This window comes from Camelus dromedarius, chromosome 5 (assembly GCF_036321535.1).
Source record: "Camelus dromedarius isolate mCamDro1 chromosome 5, mCamDro1.pat, whole genome shotgun sequence".
Lineage (NCBI taxonomy): Eukaryota > Metazoa > Chordata > Mammalia > Artiodactyla > Camelidae > Camelus > Camelus dromedarius.
The window spans coordinates 92,557,122-92,573,394 of record NC_087440.1 but is presented as its reverse complement, the minus strand read 5'-3'; the positions used below and the strand labels follow the sequence as shown (position 1 = coordinate 92,573,394).

The 16,273-nt window shown below is 59.4% G+C and overlaps 2 protein-coding genes across 18 annotated transcripts in view; one reads left to right on the top strand and one right to left on the bottom strand.

The window, feature by feature from the left end:
• Positions 1 to 254: 254 nt before the first annotated feature.
• Positions 255 to 13,423, top strand: XRCC3 (X-ray repair cross complementing 3). Of its 6 annotated transcripts, XM_031454425.2 has the most exons (7): positions 574 to 2,519; positions 3,663 to 3,800; positions 4,090 to 4,302; positions 8,187 to 8,341; positions 10,402 to 10,614; positions 10,709 to 10,755; positions 10,846 to 11,196. In XM_031454425.2, the coding sequence occupies exons 1-7, from the start codon at positions 2,465 to 2,467 to the stop codon at positions 11,063 to 11,065; spliced, it is 1,041 nt and encodes a 346-aa protein (XP_031310285.1). In that variant the 5' UTR covers positions 574 to 2,464; the 3' UTR covers positions 11,066 to 11,196. The 6 variants fall into 6 exon arrangements, with proteins under 6 accessions (XP_064342377.1, XP_064342376.1, XP_031310285.1 ...); XM_064486307.1 differs by adding an exon at positions 255 to 335 and having other exon boundaries at positions 2,287 to 2,519; positions 10,402 to 13,423; XM_064486306.1 differs by adding an exon at positions 317 to 335 and having other exon boundaries at positions 2,247 to 2,519; positions 10,402 to 13,423.
• The window catches only part of KLC1 (kinesin light chain 1), a 52,257-nt gene continuing 45,089 nt past the window's right edge, over positions 9,106 to 16,273 (bottom strand). For 8 of the 12 annotated variants that reach the window (XM_031454405.2, XM_064486288.1, XM_064486289.1 and 5 more), the window contains one exon: positions 12,506 to 15,381. In XM_031454405.2, the coding sequence (XP_031310265.1) occupies positions 15,316 to 15,381 (66 nt within the window). In that variant the 3' untranslated portion in view covers positions 12,506 to 15,315. Of the gene's footprint in view, positions 9,496 to 9,822; positions 9,896 to 11,612; positions 12,406 to 12,505; positions 15,382 to 16,273 lie in introns of those variants that run through there. The other 4 variants (XM_064486293.1, XM_064486296.1, XM_064486297.1 and 1 more) reach the window with 2 other exon arrangements.

Sequence of the window (16,273 nt, the reverse complement as noted above, 5' to 3'; positions counted from 1 at the left end):
CCAGCGCGGCTGACGGCGCCCGCGCCCAATAGTCTCGCCCGGCCCGGAGCGCGGGCCAATCGGCGCCCAGGATCCGCCCTGTCCCTGCGCTGTCCAATCGGAACGAGGGCACCTCCCCTGGCACCCTGCGGTCTGTCACCAATAGGCAGTGAGGGCCGGCCCGAGCACGCCCCGCCCCTCTCGGGGCAATTGAGACTTTGGATTGGCCAATTAGTCTGCTGCGTGGGCGCTGCTTCGTCTCTTATTGGCACATCGGTCGCAGGGCGCCCGGCGTTCATTGGAGGAGGAGGTTGCGAGGGGCGGGAAGGCGCTAGGAAGCGTGTGGAGCGCGCGAGGTGAGATCGCAGAGTGGTCGTTTGGACGGGGCGGGGGTGGGCTTTGAGGCGGCCTTGGGCTTCGTGAGACCCTGGGAGCGGACGGGGTCAAATTCGGCGCCTGTGTGGCCCTCTTGCGGGGCTCTCCAGGGGGCGGAGTCCTGCGTCATCGACGCCCCTGAGCCGCGGTTAGGACCCGCGGGCGCGCGGGAGGGAGGGCGGGAGAGAGGGCCCTCGCGGGGCCCTGGTGGTGGAAGGGAGCTCGGGGCCGGTGCAGCGCGGGATGGAGAGCCAGGGTGAGAAGGGAGCGGCCGGCCCTTAGGGCCGCCGGCTCGCAGGGTTTGGAGGAGGCCGCCCAGCTGCGGGGCCAGTTTGGGCCGTGGCAGCAGGCCAGGGGCCCTGGGGTGAACGGTGAACCGGGTTTTAGAGGAGGGAGAGGGTAGGGTCAAGGGTGGCAGGTGGACGACCACGGGGATGCAGCGCTGAGTGGGACGAGCAGGTGTGCGTGGGTGGCAGGTTGCATCTGCGGGACGCCCTGGTCCATGGGGACGGCCAAGTCAGGGGTCTGCTGGACACCCGGGTGTGGGGTAGGCACTGCGGAGTCGGGAGAGCTCAAAGCTACAGGGGCTGAAAAGAGAAGAGGTTCCCAGACGAATAAGAGGGTCCTGAGAAGGGAGGGGACCCAGTAGTCTAGGCTGGGCAGCTCTGGAGAAACCACAGTGGTTGCCCAGGTGTGAGAGGACCTGTGTGGCCACCCAAGGTCCGGGTGAAATCTTCCCCCAGCAGCCTAGGGTGAAGGAGTGCTCATTGCTGCCCTCTTCTGGGGGGGAGCCAGAAAACATGCCCAGTCGTGAGAGTGGGCTGCTCCCAATGCAGCTGGACACCCCCAGGCAGGTTAGCCTGTGGATAACTGAGTTCTCCAGAGGGTGGAGACCAAATGGTTTTGCTGGCTGGGCAAACCCACGGGCTGCAGGGCCCGGGAGCCTTGTGCTTGGGCAGGAGACCAGCCCCCAGGCGCCCAGCTCCTTCCACCCAGCAGCTGCCTCCAGGGTCCCACAAGCACATGGCAGTGGTCCCCTGCCCTGCTGCAGCTGATGCTGCAATTCGGCCTTTTCTGGGCATCTTGCCCATCGCCCCTGCCAGCCCTGTCTCCCTGACCAGACTGTGTGAAACAGAGAGTGCTGGTGGCCTGGCTCTGGAAGCCTCAAAAACAACCTGATAGTGTCTACGTCAGTACCGTATCCCAGGCACTGAAAGGCAAAGCCCACAGTGTGCCACCTCCTCTTGGCCTTGCGAGCCCCCGGGGCGCCAGGCCTTGCTGCTGGACACTGACCCCAGATCCGGCCTGAGTGACTGCCGGCCTGGGCATCCCCGCCCTGCTTCACTTCTTGGTGGGCCACGCTGGAACACTGGGTGACTTGCCGAGGTAGCCAGCAGCGTTGGGCTCCCACAGAATTGCGTGCTCAGGCCGTGGGAGGGGCCTTTCCACCAGGGGGCCGCCACAGGCTTGCCTGGTGAGGGTTGAGGGCTGCGGGCCACAGCCTCCATTGTTCTCTGCCTAAGCAGCCTAGTGGTCACAGACATTCCGGCTTCCTGTCCTTCAATATTCTCCACTCCCTTTTTCCACTCTTTCCAGATCCCCGTGGAGACACATTTCAGGGACTTTTAACTGAAGGATGTAAAACCCACTTCATTTGAGTGAGCCCAGTGCACACAGGTCCCCAGCGTCGCCCCAGAGCAGTGGGTCAGGGCAGGGTACTCACCTGGACCCCGGGCCTGGCAAGGGTGAGGCTGGGACAGGTGCTCCTTTCTTTTCTTTTGCAGAGGATGAAATGGGCTGACCGTCAGAATGCAGGGGGTTGGGGGATTTCTTCAAATGCATGTGTGTGTGTGGGCATTGAGTCCAAGGTTTCTGAGTTAATTGGCCTGCAGAAGGTTTGCCCTAGATTTATCAGCGGTGTTCCTGGTACAGTGAAGTCTCTCCAACCTCTGGGCCGATGGTGAACCCCAGTCACAGAAGGGACCGCACACCCAGGCCACGGACACTCCTTTGCACTCGGCTCCTGGGCGGCTCGGAGTGACAGCAAGTGTGTTGGAATCACTGTCCCTGGGAGGTGATATCTGTCTTTCTGGTCACCCTGCTGAAGATAATGGATTTAGATCAATTGGACCTGAATCCCAGAATTATTGCTGCAGTGAAGAAAGGTGTGTTTACTGATATTTATATAAAATGATGATGGAAAAGTATGAACGTGCCATGCTCCATACAGGACGTGTGTACAAGCTCGTGTATCCAGGCCTCGAGGACCCTCCCTTTGCTTACTCCTTCCCAAGACGATTGATCCCAGTCAGAGCATTGAGACTGGAACGTGCTGCAGGCTTTTCAGTGTGTGTGTGTGTGTGTGTGTGTGTGTGTGTGTGTGTGTTTAACTGAAAGAACTTTTTTAAAGTTAATGTTAACGTGAACTTCCAACATCCTGATGCTGGTTGAGCGCATGGTGGGAGCACTGAGTGCGCGTGGGGGCGAGTGCAGCAGTGAGGTGACGTCCTGCCCCTCCAGGCTTAGCTGTTGTTTCTTTAAGGGCATATCAGTAGTTTGGTTTAGTTCTTCCTTCTATCCAGTCTGACCATCCGTGTCTTTTAGCCAGAGTGTTCAGTGTGTATGGATTTAAGGTAGCTGCTGACAAATTGGGCTTAGCTCTCCCTTGTTATGCTGAGCTGTTTGTCCTATTTCTTTTTCGTGGTTGTGGTTCTCTTTTTTTGGCTGCTTCTGGATTGGTTGGATATATTTTTAGCATATTTTTTTTCTTTTTACTAGTTTGAAAGTAATAGTCTTATCTAAGCTCAAAATTAGTTTATTCACTCTCCTCCCAAAACACCAGCCCCTCGGGCGCATTACCCCGTCACCCTCCCTCCCAGATGCTTTAGCCCCTCTCTCCTCTTGTTGCCCCCCCGTCCCGCGTTCCCAGCCCCTTGGTTCAGTAGGCGTCGGATGGGTCCCTTCGCAGACCCTTCCCCCGGTGTGGCTCCCCTACACTCACCCGCGCCCCGGCCTCCGTCTCTGGCTTGTGTACACGCAGGCCTTTCTTGAGGGGTGTGTTCAGGGACAGACCCGGGCAGAGGCCCCTATGTGCTTGTCTTCTGCTGTAGCTGAGAGGGGGCTTCCCCCAGGCCCCTTCCCTTCTGTCCAGATGTCATCACATCCTGCCTGGGGTTCCTGCAACTTCAGGGAGCAGGCTGATCCGGCCCTCCGCCCACGGTGTCCCCAGAGCTGGGAGGCCCCTGTCGTCACTGCTGTGCTGCCGTGTGCTACTGTGCTTGTCCTATTACTTATTTGTATAATTTCAGCCAAACTGAAATCAGTAAAGGAGGTTCTGCGTTTTTCTGGGCCAGACCTGCAGAGAGTGACCAGCCTCTCGGGCCCTGATGTGCAGTACTTGCTGAGAACAGCCTCCTCACACCTACGGGGGAGCAGCGTGTCCACAGGTGCGGGTCCTGGGGTTTAGGGAGACCCCACGGCCGCTCTGCTGCTCCAGGCTGTGGGGCCGAGGTCACAGCGTCCAGAACAGGGGAGAGTGCAGGGCCGTGGGGGCCTCGCTCAAGGGGTGGTTCCTGAGCCAGGGGAGAGGGCTGAGGGGCGCGGGAGGCCGGGATGAGCCCAGAGCCCGCGGGCCTGCAGCACTGGAGCTCCGCAACTGGAGGGACCTGTCCCGGGCTCCCTGCAGGACTGGGGCCCCCGTCCTCCTGCCAACTCACACCCCCTCCCCGCCCCCAGCGCTCCACCTTTACCAGCAGAAGGAGCGGTTCCCCGAGCAGCACCAGCGCCTGAGCCTGGGCTGCCCCGTGCTGGACGGGCTCCTCCGCGGCGGGCTGCCCCTGGACGGCATCACCGAGCTGGCCGGCTGCAGCTCTGCCGGGAAGACCCAGCTGGCGCTGCAGCTCTGCCTGGCCGTGCAGTTCCCGCAGCGCCACGGAGGCCTGGAGGCCGGTGAGTGGCCGCTGGCTTGGGAGGGCAGGTGGGGGCTGGGGGCCCCTGCCTGGCGCTGCTCCATCCAGGTGCTCGGAGGCTCCCGGGGGGGGGGCGGTCCGCTACAATTCCCGTCTCTCTGCGTCTGCTTTGTGGTTCCTGCCTCAGAAGGGTCGGGGGGAGGGGTGCCCCCGAGGAGCCCCCGCCGGCTGAGCGCAGGGTCCTGGGGCCGTGGACCTGGCCGCACCCCAACCCGCAGGCTCCCCCACACACCCGCGGGGCCGGCACGCACCAGATGTCGCGTTTCTCTTCCCAGGAAGGAGCCGAGGGCGGGGGGGCTGGCCGAGCCAGGGTCTCAGGGGTCCCAGCATTTCCAAGGCGTCCTTAGATGTTAAAAACCATTTCATCGTGAGAACCAGAGTGGACATGAGGCTCCTCGGGCCCTGTGAAACTTACACACGTCCTCACTGTTCCCTGCCCGCCAGGCCATCTGTCCCCAGACCTGGTGCGCAGGGTTCAGTGTGGGTCTCCTGGCCGGAAGTGGAGGCGCTCACACCAGAGGCAGGCGTTGTGGAGGCCTGAGGGCAGGTACCCGGCACCTGGGTGGACCGATGTGACCTTGAAAGTGGGCATGCTGGGTTCACTCCCCAAAAGAGCTGCTGTGAAATGAGTCTTGCGCCTGCTCACAACTGGGATGGAGTCCCCCTGGATCGGTGTGTCCGGGGCTCCCGCCTCTGCCTTCTCAGGGGAGGCAGGTATGGTGGGACAGGCGGAGCCTCCATCCTGAAGCTCCTGGGCCTGGTCCTCTTACCCCACAGTGATCTGGGTGTGTCAGCCCAGTGGGGTCCCTGGGAACCCCAGTTTTCTCCTTGGACCGTGACTGGTGTAGTCACCCATTGGCGTCCGTGTTCTGTACACAGTGCGCCAGGCACACAGCAGGTGCTGACTCACCGGGAGAAAGGAAGGGGCACCGCAGGGCAGGTCCTCAGAGCTGCTTGGGGCCTGGGCCCCCCACCCGCCGATGCCAATGCCCTGATAACATCCCTTGGTAAAGCCTGGTCCCTCATGCCCCAGCTCGGGGCCCTGCCTGTGTGCTCTCCCGATTCCAGCGCATGTGGCTGCCTCGTCCACAGCTGGTCTGGAGGGCCTCCCCCAACCCCCATTACCACCATGCAACCCGGGGTCTCCCCTCTTGGTAACAGTCACCTCACATGGATTCCTGGCAACCCCTGCTGGTGACCTGGACTCCACCGGGAGACCGAGGCCATGCTCCCAGCTGTGCCTGCCTCCTCTGTGGACCTTCCCACGCCTGTCAGACATGGACAAGGACCCTGGGAACCCAGAGCCGGTGGACATGAGGCTGGGAGCCCCAGGTTCCCAAGTGACCAGTGAGGTCCTGGGCAGAAGAGCCAGCAGGGCGGGCAAGGACCAGTATCTGTTTGCAGAGATGCAGCTCTCGGCACGGGAGCGGGGCGTGAGGGAAGAGGAGAGCCAGGCCTGGGTGACGCCTTGCAGTGGCCTGGCGGGAGGGAGGCCCCACGGCCACCGTGACCACGTTAAACGTTGGGTCCAGTGCATGTTTTCTTGAGAAAGTGGCTTCCCTAAATCAGGTCTGAAAGCCCTAATTTTGACAATAATGGTCGAGTGGCTTCAGAGTTACTTTGAATCCTGCACTTAAGAAAATGTGGAGCTGGGCCAGGGCCACCTTCCTGCCAGCTTCTCAAAGCCATCTCAGCAACAGCGCAGGCCCTCTGCCGGGTGGGGGCAGCGTGGCGAGTGCCCCGCACACCTCCCCTAACGAGATGTGGGGGTGAGGATCGTCGAGCAGGCGGAGGGGCTTGGAGGACCACGCATGTGGAGGCAGGCTCAGTTCTGAACCTTCCGTCCAGCCCCCTCCCCCGGGATGTGGAGAACAGGGTGACTCAGGGCTGCCCTGGCGGCGTGACAAGGGGTGTTCCCCAGGCAGCACTGCCCCGAGGAAAGACCTGGAACACGCCAAGAAGGTTTAGGAAGGGCTGGGGGTCACAAGCTCACCACCGACAGGGTCAGGCGCGGTGGGGGGTGGTCTCGTCTCCTCATCTTCACCAAGGTTGAAATTGTGTTGAAACAGAATTAGATCAAAGTGAAAGGCCCACTCACAGCAGGACACGCAGACGCGGCGTGGGCGCTGCTGTCTCTTCGTGTCCCCCCCCTCCCAGGGCCGGGCAGTGACCGGAACAGGAGTTCAGCGTGGCCCTGCAAGTCCGGGGCTCAGCCAGATCACTGGCCTTTCTTCTTCTTTTAAAATTGAGACATAATTCACATACCATAAAATTCATTCTTCAAGTCTACGGTTCATCAGTTTTCAGTACATTCACAAAGCTTGCAGCCATCACTACGATCTAATTCTGGAACATTTTTTTCACCCAGAAAGGAAACTGTCCCCATTGAGCAGTCACTCCCCATTCTCCCTCCCCAGCCCCGGGCAGCCCCCATCTGCTCTGGTCTCTGCACATTCGCCTGTTCTGGGCTTTTCAAATAGACGGGATCACATGACTTTCTGTGTCTCAGTGTAACGTTTTCAGGGTTCGTCCACATTGGAACACATGTCACTACTTCATTCCTTTTTATGACTGAGCAACATTCCACTGTGTGTCTCGACCACAACTGAGTTACCCATTCCTCTGTTGACAGGCATCTGGGTCCTTCACACCTTTTGTTTACTAGTGGCTTTCGGTGACGGGACACCGAGTAGGATTGCTGGATCATATGGTAGCTGCGTGTTTAGCTCTTTGAGGAACTGCCGGGCTGTCTTTGGCAGCGGCGGCGCCATCTTACTTCCCGTCAACAAGTGTAGGAGGGCCTAGTCCCTCCCCATCCCCACGGGCACTTGGCTTTTTGATGCTGGCTGTCCTGGTGGGTGTGAGGCTGTGTTCCCCTCATGACTGATGTGTCAAGCATCTCTGTGTGCTGCTGGCCATTTGGAGAAATGTCTGTTCAGATCTTTTGCCCATTGAAAAGCTTGGGTCATCTTTTTGTGGTTGAGTTATAGGAGAGCTTTACACAATCTGGATGCTAGACTCTCATCAGATACATGATGTGCGGTGTTGCTTCCTTCTGAACGTTGTTTTTCGTCGTCTTGACGATGTTGTCCTCTGAAGCAGGAAGTTTTCGCTTTGCTGACGTCCTGTTCCCATCTCTCCTCACTTGTGCCTTTGCGCCCATGTCTGCAACTCTGCTGCCTCATCCAAGGTCATGAGATGTACCCCTGCGTTTCCTTCTGAGAGTTTTATGGTTGGGCTCCTGCATCCGATCCGTTGTGGCTTCATTTTCATACAAGGTGTGAGGTTAGGGTCTAAGTCATTCTCTCGCGTGTGGATGTCCAGTTGTCCCAGCACCATTTGCTGAAAAGACTGCTCTCCCCACTGAATGGTCCTGGGACCTTTGTTGACAATCAGCTGCTACGAACACTGCTTATTGCAGATGCCCCTGGTCCTTTTAAGCTGCAGGACTCCGGGTCCATCCCTGGTGGGGGTTCCAGGTTCCTGGTGACACGTCACCTGCTTTTTGTTTACTAGCTTTTCCAGGGGCAGCAGTTACCCTCGTAGCCCAGAATCACAGGAGGAGCTTTGACGGTGGAATCGAGGAAACATCTGCCCAACAGAGCCTTGGAGGGGCAGCTCCCTACGTCTGCGGGAGGGGCATTTCCAAAAGTCGGGAGAAGTTGGGAGGCCCTGATACTCCACTTCTTCCACCTGGGACAGCCCGGGGGCAGACCCACAGGGTGACACCCTGTTGGCGAGGGGGCTGTGGTGGGAGGCCCACACCAGCCGGCCTCCATCCTTGTCGGAGGGCAGGCCCCGCGAGGGGCGGCGTTAGAAAGGAAGGAGGCCTCACAGCTTGCTCACCGCACTCTGGCTTCGCAGGGGCCGTGTACGTCTGCACGGAGGACGCCTTCCCCAGCCGGCGTCTTCAGCAGCTCATCGCTCAGCAGCAGCGCCTGCGGGCAGATGTCCCCGGGAACGTGGTCGAGAAGATCAAGTTTGGCAACCAGATCTTCATTGAGCACGCAGCCGACGTGGTGAGTATCTGCGGAAAGTCGGCCCGGTGGGACACACGCACGCGCTCGCGCACATGCAGCTGGTCTGCGGGAATCACGTCCTGGTGGACATGAGCCCCCGTTCCGTCAGCAGTACTCCAACCTGAACCTCAGGTTGAACTGGGCAACCTGTATTTCTGTCAGCCTCCCCCAGAAGGAAACAGGAACGTGACACGCCACCTCCTGCCCCAACAAGCTCCTCCGTCCCCTAGAAAAGGCGGCAACAGGCAAGGGCTCACCCCGTCACAGAGGTGACCACTGCCCAGAGGAGGACAGGACCTGCTGTCCAGGTCACTGCCCAGAAGGAGGGGTCCTGTGGGTGTGACCTCTGCCTCTGGCGGGGGTGAAGTCTGTTGTCGAGGTGCCGGGGCCCCCACCTGGCCAGGCCCAGTGGGCACCCAGCCCAGACCAGCCCATCAGACAACAGCGCGACTGGCCTGGCTGAGCCTCTGGCGCGACACACCTGGAAGCTGCCCCCAAGTCGCATGCCCTCCCCGTGGACAGGTAGTGGGGGCAGCAGAGGGGGCAGTGGCCCTTGGGGAGGGGGAAGGAGGCAGGCAGGCACAGGGGAAGCGGTCAGCTGAGGTCGCTGTTGGGTGGGGGGCCAAGTAGGGAAGGCAGGGCCCTCAGAGGGGAGATGGGACACAGAGGACAGGCCAGTGCACCAAAAGTAAGTCTGTGAAGCTCCCCTCCCCGGGACCTGCCCCAGCTTAAGAACTGTTACAAAAAGAATTTCAAGTAAAGAATAAGATGTATAAACTTTTAATTTTAAAAAATTTTACAATAAAATACATGATCACACATAGCGCGCAGAATAACACGACGAGCAGTGGCCCGGGCAGCAGCCCCTCCAGGGAGGCAGGCACAGGCGGCCTGGGAGGCAGCAGCGCCGGCCCAGCCCGCCGCTAGGGGCCAGCATGGCCGTGGCTTTGCAAGCGAGTGCGTCCTGACAGCAGTGTGGCTCCTGGTATGACAGTGCGCAGGGTGCGGGGACACAGGAGGAGACGCTTCGTTAGGGGTGTGGGCTCCCCGCCCCAGGCCCTCCAGCCTCGGCGACCATTCCTGGCCGTCACAGGGCCGCTCTGGACGCAGTGAGCAGCTCTGCCCTGGGTCTTCCAGGGCAGGGCGCAGCTTCACTGCAAAGGAAGGCGGTGGGTCAGGGCCAGGCCTGCCAAGTCCCGGTAGTGCCATTTCCAAGTTTTGTTCTGGAAACGGCTTGTGGGGAGGTGGCCCCCACCCTCCCGCTGGTGTGGGCTGCTCGGGGAGGAGGGAGGTGCAGACCTCAGCCTGCTGCTTCTGCACAAACGGGCCCCCCAGGGCCTCGGTCCCCCTTCCACCTCCTGGGGCCCAGGGTCTCCGCACTGGACCCCTCTCGGAGTCCCAGCCCTGCAAGTGGGCGTGGCTACCACTGGCCTGGCCCCTGCTGTCCCTGGCTGCACACCTGCGTGGCTGGGGGCACTCACGTTAAGGCTGGCGTCCTCCAGGCCGCTGCTGCCGCTGTCGTTCTCCACAGAGAGAGGCTCCGCTGGAGACGCCCTGCAGATTTAAGCACAGAACTGAACTTTATTCCAGGTCAAGGAAGCAGACACTTGACAGCCCCTAAGAGTGCTGGGTGGGATGGCCAGTGTCTGGCCGCTGGGCACCTGAGGGCCCTCTGCCCTGCCCCCTGGGGAGCCCAGCCATTCTGCCCCCCAGCCAGGCCAGGGCTCCCCGAGCACAGCGCTTAGGGCGTTGGTAGATGGGCAGGGCTGGCCCAGGGATGCCTGCAGCCCCCACCCCGGACCCTGCTTGGTGTCCTAGGATACAGCCCAGGTCGTCTCAGTGGGCATGAACCTGGATGCAGGATGGACTCAGATCTCCCTGTGTCCCTCCGCTGGGTGGGGGTGACAGGCCAGCCCTGGCAATGCGGCTGAGTCCAGCTGGCCAGACGCAGTCTCTGATGGTCCCAAGGGGGGCGGGGTCAGACTGCCAGGGACTTGGGACATGAGGATGGGAGGGGCCCTCTGGCGCTGGCAGTGACAGCCACCTCCCCTGGCCTCCAGGACACCCTGCTGGGCTGCATGAGGAAGAGGGTGCCGGTGCTGCTGTCGCGGGGCATGGCCCGCCTGGTGGTCGTCGACTCTGTGGCAGCCCCGTTTCGCTGTGAGTTTGACGGTGCGGCTTCGGCCCACAGGGCCCAGTGTCTGCAGGTGCTGGGGGCAGAGCTGCGCCGGCTGAGCTGCGCCTTCCGGAGCCCCGTGCTGTGCATTAACCAGGTGGGCCGGCCAACACCCCCTCCACCCCGCCCCGTGCTCAGGATGGGGGTTTGGGGCAGAGCCAGCAGAGCTGACCCTGATCCGGCCCTTCCAGGTGACGGAGGCCACAGAGGAGCAGGGAGCGGCAGCCGGGCTGCCTGGGTGAGTGGGGCTGCCCACGGGCAGGAAGGAGGGCAGCATCGGGGCCTCCGTGGTCTCGAAGGTAACAGTGGGGCCTGTTTTCTGTCTCAGTGCCAGGGGAGAGCGGGTGTGTCCAGCCCTTGGGATAACCTGGTCCAACCAGCTCCTGATGCGGCTGATGGTCGACCGTCAGCGCCCCGAAGAGGCTGTCCTGGCCCCACCCAGCCGCACCTTGAGGGTGGTCTTCGCCCCCCACCTGCCGCCCTCGTCCTGTTCCTACACAGTCACCTCCGTGGGTGTGCAAGGGACACCTGGGACCAAGTCCTGCTGACGTGGGGACTACAGATGACCAGCCACATCCCAAGAAAACCTTCCAGCCCCGTAGTGCAGGGGACCAGCCCGCTCAGCATGCCCATCACCGCGTTAGGGTCTCCTCGTCCCATGCCACCCCACCTGGGGGCTGCTCCTCCCTCTGGTTTCGAGATGTGCCTGGCTCTTAGGCCACGAACCCATGCCCCCCACTGCTGCGCTGGCTGCTCTGGTGTCTCCACAATGAGTTCCTGGAACACCAGCCTCTCAATGAGCAGTTTTCTCCATCCTGTGCCTGGGATCGGGGCCCACAGCCTTCTCGGGCCCACATCCCTGCCCAACAAGCTCTCCACCTCGCCCCCACAGGCTCCTCCCTTCTTCCCGGCTGGTGCCTCTGTCCGAAAGCTCCCAACACCCACACCTTGGGCCACAGTGGGCCAAGGTCAGATGAGCCCCTACTGACATCCTCACCCCCTTGACGGGGTATAACTCCTGGCCCCCAGCACACATCCCATGGCCAAACCTTTGGTTTGGCACAGGGTGGAGAGAACACACCTGCAGGCTGCAGGGTCCAGGGGAGGAGATGGGGATGGGGTAAAGCTGTTACTTCTGCGTTGCCTCTGCCACCAGCCACAGCTGGAGGAAGGAGGAAGGTGGCTTGGCCCACCTGCTAGGAAACCCGTTCTGGGCGAACGAGAACTTTATTCTAAAAAGAGAGCACATCCCGGTGTCTCCTCAGTGCCTCCTCCAAGCCTGGCCTTAGTGGCTAAGATAGCCATCAGCCCTGGCCTGGGGGGGCGTCCACGCCAACAAGGCCACCTGCAGAGACCAGCACCCCTACCTGGCCAGGGGCTTACTGCATAGGAAGCCGGATCTCCTGTCGGCACAGGGTCCAGCCACATCTGGCTACAAACTCCAGAATCTGAAATGCTCTTGGAAACGTGAGGCTTAGAGATCACAGAGGGACATGACTGCCCAGGGCAGGCAGGGCTGCGTCCATTTTCACCCCGACCATCGCCACGTCTGCGCATCTCCACCTGTCGCCCGGCCCAGAGCAGGCCCTGGACAGACAAACATGTGAAGTGAAGGTGCTTGCTCTCTGCAGGCGCTGCCCCAAATACATCATCCAGGTGGACACCTGTCCTCGTCAACAGCCCTTGGAGACGGCACTGTTACTACAGCTCTCAGCAGTGACCTGGCCGTCCTCCCGCAGCCCATGAGCCGGTGATGACCCCAGATCACCCGAGGCCAGCGCTGGAGGTGGGGCTGTAAATCCCTGTCACCGGGCAGACTCTGCACATTTTTCTAGGGCACGATGATCCATTTACAACTTCCATCGTGTTTTCAGAGTAGTCTGTGGCCCTAAAAAAGATTGAGTGGCTAGTTCTTAAATAGGAAAAAGTTCTTTGAGGGTTGGAGTTTTACAAAGAGCCTTTCTGCAAAAGTACAGGGACATTACAACAAGAAATAAAACACTTTATTTTTGTAATTAAATACAAACAGTCCCGAATGATTTCCTAGGCAAGTCACACCAACGAGAAGAGAAAACTATGGCTCCCAGACAGAAGGTCCATTCAGCGGCCGACCCGCGCCCCAGCCCAGCAGGAGCCCGCCCGCACTCAGCCCGCGTCCCGCTGCTGGCGTTCCCGGGAGCCCACCCACCACAGGCCGCGGGACCCGGGCTGTGCGGCTTTCTGTGTCTCAGGAACACCAGCAACCCCCTCCACCAGGGCACCCCGGGGACAGTCCAGTGGGCCTCACAGACCTGTGACCAGCCCCCCAACACCCCGCAGCGCTGGGGAACCAACTCAAGATGGAGTTCGTATCTTTATGTAACGGCCCAGTTACACGGAGGCCACGTCCGCAGGACTACACTCACCCAGCTGGTCTGAACGTCACCTCTATTGGCGCTATCAAGTGTCACCTTAACAGTTTCCAGAAGCCCCATGAGTGTGTGGTACACTGCCCAAAAAAGTGCAAATATAAACAGAAGTCGCCTCATATCTATGTGACATGCCTTCTCCAAGAACATTCTAGAAAGCCGTGACAGCGAGAGGGCCAGTCCACTGCAGACCAACCCGCGCGTCCTTGGCAGCACCTGCACTTTATAACGTGACTTCTAATTCCATGACATTCTTAGCAGCAAGTAACAGTTTTTTAAGTTCCAGAAAATAACTCTGTACCTGTCCAACGTCGTAAACACAAAGCCCGAGTGCTCTGCCCCCCCGGGCCCTCTTGCTTGCGCTCGGGAAGGCGGGGCCTGCAGCTCTCCACCTCTGTCATCTTCCCAGGGGAGTCTGTCTAACCTGAGAGAAACAATGCAGACTCGGGCACTGGCTCCCTCACCACGAAAGGAAAACACAGAAGGGACGGCTGGACCCCCACCTCTCCCCAAAAACGTGAAAATCCTGACCACCAGACTTTGAAGCAGGTTACAGCCTGGCTTTTCTCTATTTTGAGTTCAAAAATCAAACTGCAGCTTCCCATGTAACACCCTCTCTGAACCGTGAAGGTTCTGCCGACCCGACTTCACTGGGTTTCTTCCCCCAAGCACCATCTGCACACAGCCATGCAAAGGCGACCGCCGCCCTCAGCAGGAACCGGGGCCAGCGGGGCTCAAGGCTGGGTCAGGTTCAACCAAGGCTCCTGCAGAGATGGTCTCTTTCCACCAACTGGGAGCTTAAAATGAAATTCTATTCTCACCCCTACATTTACTCTCTCTAAATGCCCTTTGTTTTTCCAGCAAGAACTGTCACCAAGGGAAACTGAGTGGGTTCCAAATGGACTGGGCCAGCTCTGGCTGGGGAGAAAACCTCAAATGGAGCGCGAGGAGGCGGGACAGCTCCCTGGCCCCCTCTCCTGGCTACAACGTGACACACAGACCTGGCGCCCTGCCCTGCACCCGGGCCACGCCACATGGCCCTGCTGCACCTCAGAGCAGACCTGAACGAACGAGCCAGTGCCCAGTCCACATGAGGACAGCTCCGCTTCCTTCCTTTCCCCAGTGGTTATCACAACCCATCGAATGTTTTTAAACACCTCCAGAGAGCATTTAGAAAGTAAGGCCCTGATCCGCCAGAGGCTGCCAAGCCTAAGTGGAGTCAGAGCGGAGGAAAAGGAGCACGGCCAGAGGAGACAGGCTGTGGGAGCCCCACATGCACCGGAGCCACCTGTGGGGGGCCCTGCACACGTCACAAACAAGCACATGTGACCTCTGCCACGAGGTGACCCAGCATTAAACAAGTCTCAGCCTCACTGTTAACAACAGCCTCAGCCCCAAGGACACAGGCAGTCCAAGGGCGCCCCCAGAGCGAGTCCCAGGGAGCACGCTCCCCAGCCCAGTGCGTTCGTGAGGGAAAGGTGGCCTTTGCGGTGACAGCACCTCTGCGCAAACATTAAAATAAGATCACCCTGGCAGCGTTTCACAAGGATACTCACAGCTTTCCAGACCCTCTTTCAAACCCAGAGAGAGTGAATGTGGCTTTTTCACGGTCAGCGTGGCTCTGCCCCGTGCACACACGTGACATCGGGAATTACACCTCGGCATCTGTCAGGTAATTTCCCAACCTGCCAGCGAATCTTACACGTTCCCTTAAGGAATAATGCCTAAGGGTTGATGAGAACAGTCCTGTCAGAACCCACCCTGTGTTACTTAGCCCTACAAAGAAAAGCTTTTTAAGAAGCAAGCATGCATCTCCGTGTGCTCCCCCCAACCCTGCAGTGTGCAGGGGCCAGGTGGGCGCCCAGAGTGTGTGGGGCGGGGGCGGCGGGAGCCCCACAAGCCCCGCACCGCAGCGCTGGGCTGAGCAGCAGACCCGGGAGGGATGAAGGCCTTCCCGCCAGCCTCTCGTGTCTCCCATGTTCCTCTAAATCCCAGGCATCACTGCCAAGGGCTGTTAGATTCTTATTCTCAAAGGATGCAGTTTAAAGCTCCAATCTTAATGTACAGTCTTAATACAGTATCACAATTTAAAGCAGATTTTGGTGCTGTGGCAAGTGTCCGTGAGCAGCGGCCGAATTCCTAACGTGCTGCAGCCGGCTGCCGCGCCTGGCCAGGGTCACCGTCATGTTTCGGCAGCTCTCCGTCACTACAACTGCAGGCCACTGAACACAGTTCGGGGCAGACATCCTGAGGCTGGTGGAGGTCAGTCACCACCCAGGAAAAGAAGCGCCCCTGGGGCCTTCCGTGCAGAGAGGGGAGGGGACTGGCAAGCTGGGAGGGTCTGTCTGCTCCGTGAGCCCCAGGGGTTCAATCTAGCTCTGCCTCAGCCCTCAGTGGGCCAGGTCAGTGCGGCTGGCACTCAGAGCTCGCCAGTCTGCCACACAATGATTTCGTTCCTGTGTGAAAAAACAAATGGAAAAATTATTGTCAACCAGTACTAAACATGCCAGCTTCCAGTGGTCTCAGCGCTAAGAACCATGGCTGCAGACTCAAGTCAGCACGAGAGTCCTGATGCTCAGATGTGCATGTGCAAGGACCGAGAGATGGGGTCAGAGGACCATGGCAACGCCAGACCTTTCAAAAACAAAACAGCTTCTTTCACCCGCATTAGCAAATAAACTTAAAGCTAACTACCCAGCACCTCGTAACCTCTAACTGGAGGCCCCGGGGACAGTCACATCCCAAGGGGGCCAAGGGGGGAGGGGAGGTCAGCACAAGTGCCAGGCCCGCTCCAGTCCGCGAACCCCAACACCGCACCAGTGGGACTGGGGCACCTGGGAAAGCTGCAGGCTCGAGGGTGAGTGAGCAGGAAGCCCAGGCACACGGACCAGCAGACATGTCAGGTCACAGGAGGCTCCTTCTCATCAGCTCGGGCAGCCTGGTCTGCCCAGCCTAGTTGAGAAGCGGGGCCAGGTTCTTGAGTCTGGAAGCCTGGCTAAACCCCAAGTCACACGGACAAAATAAAAAGGCCATTTTTGATGGGGAAGTGAATGCCACCAGTTTTAAATGCGAAGATGCGAGACTTGGACAGGTGACAAAGTGCTAAAGATTGCCGTCACACTGACAGCATGTCTGGCCTTTTGTCAGTAAAGTTCCGAATGGCTTTAAAGCACCTGAACAACAGCCCAGCTAGCCATTGTATTAGTTATAAACTTATTAGAAGCTAAAATCATATAAACTAATAACACAAATTAATAACTGGTCAGGTTCTGATATTATCAGAACACTTCATTTTTAATAAAGTATTTTTAAAGACCATTATTAGTATACTAAGAATGTTCATGGTGC

Excerpts from the sequence above, each read along its gene's own strand:
- XRCC3 (XM_064486307.1), top strand. The coding sequence starts at position 2,465 with ATGGATTTAGATCAATTGGACCTGAATCCCAGAATTATTGCTGCAGTG. Across the intron at positions 2,520-3,662 it reads TATTGCTGCAGTGAAGAAAG|CCAAACTGAAATCAGTAAAG; the intron begins GTGTGTTTACTG and ends GTATAATTTCAG. Across the intron at positions 4,303-8,186 it reads CCACGGAGGCCTGGAGGCCG|GGGCCGTGTACGTCTGCACG; the intron begins GTGAGTGGCCGC and ends CTGGCTTCGCAG.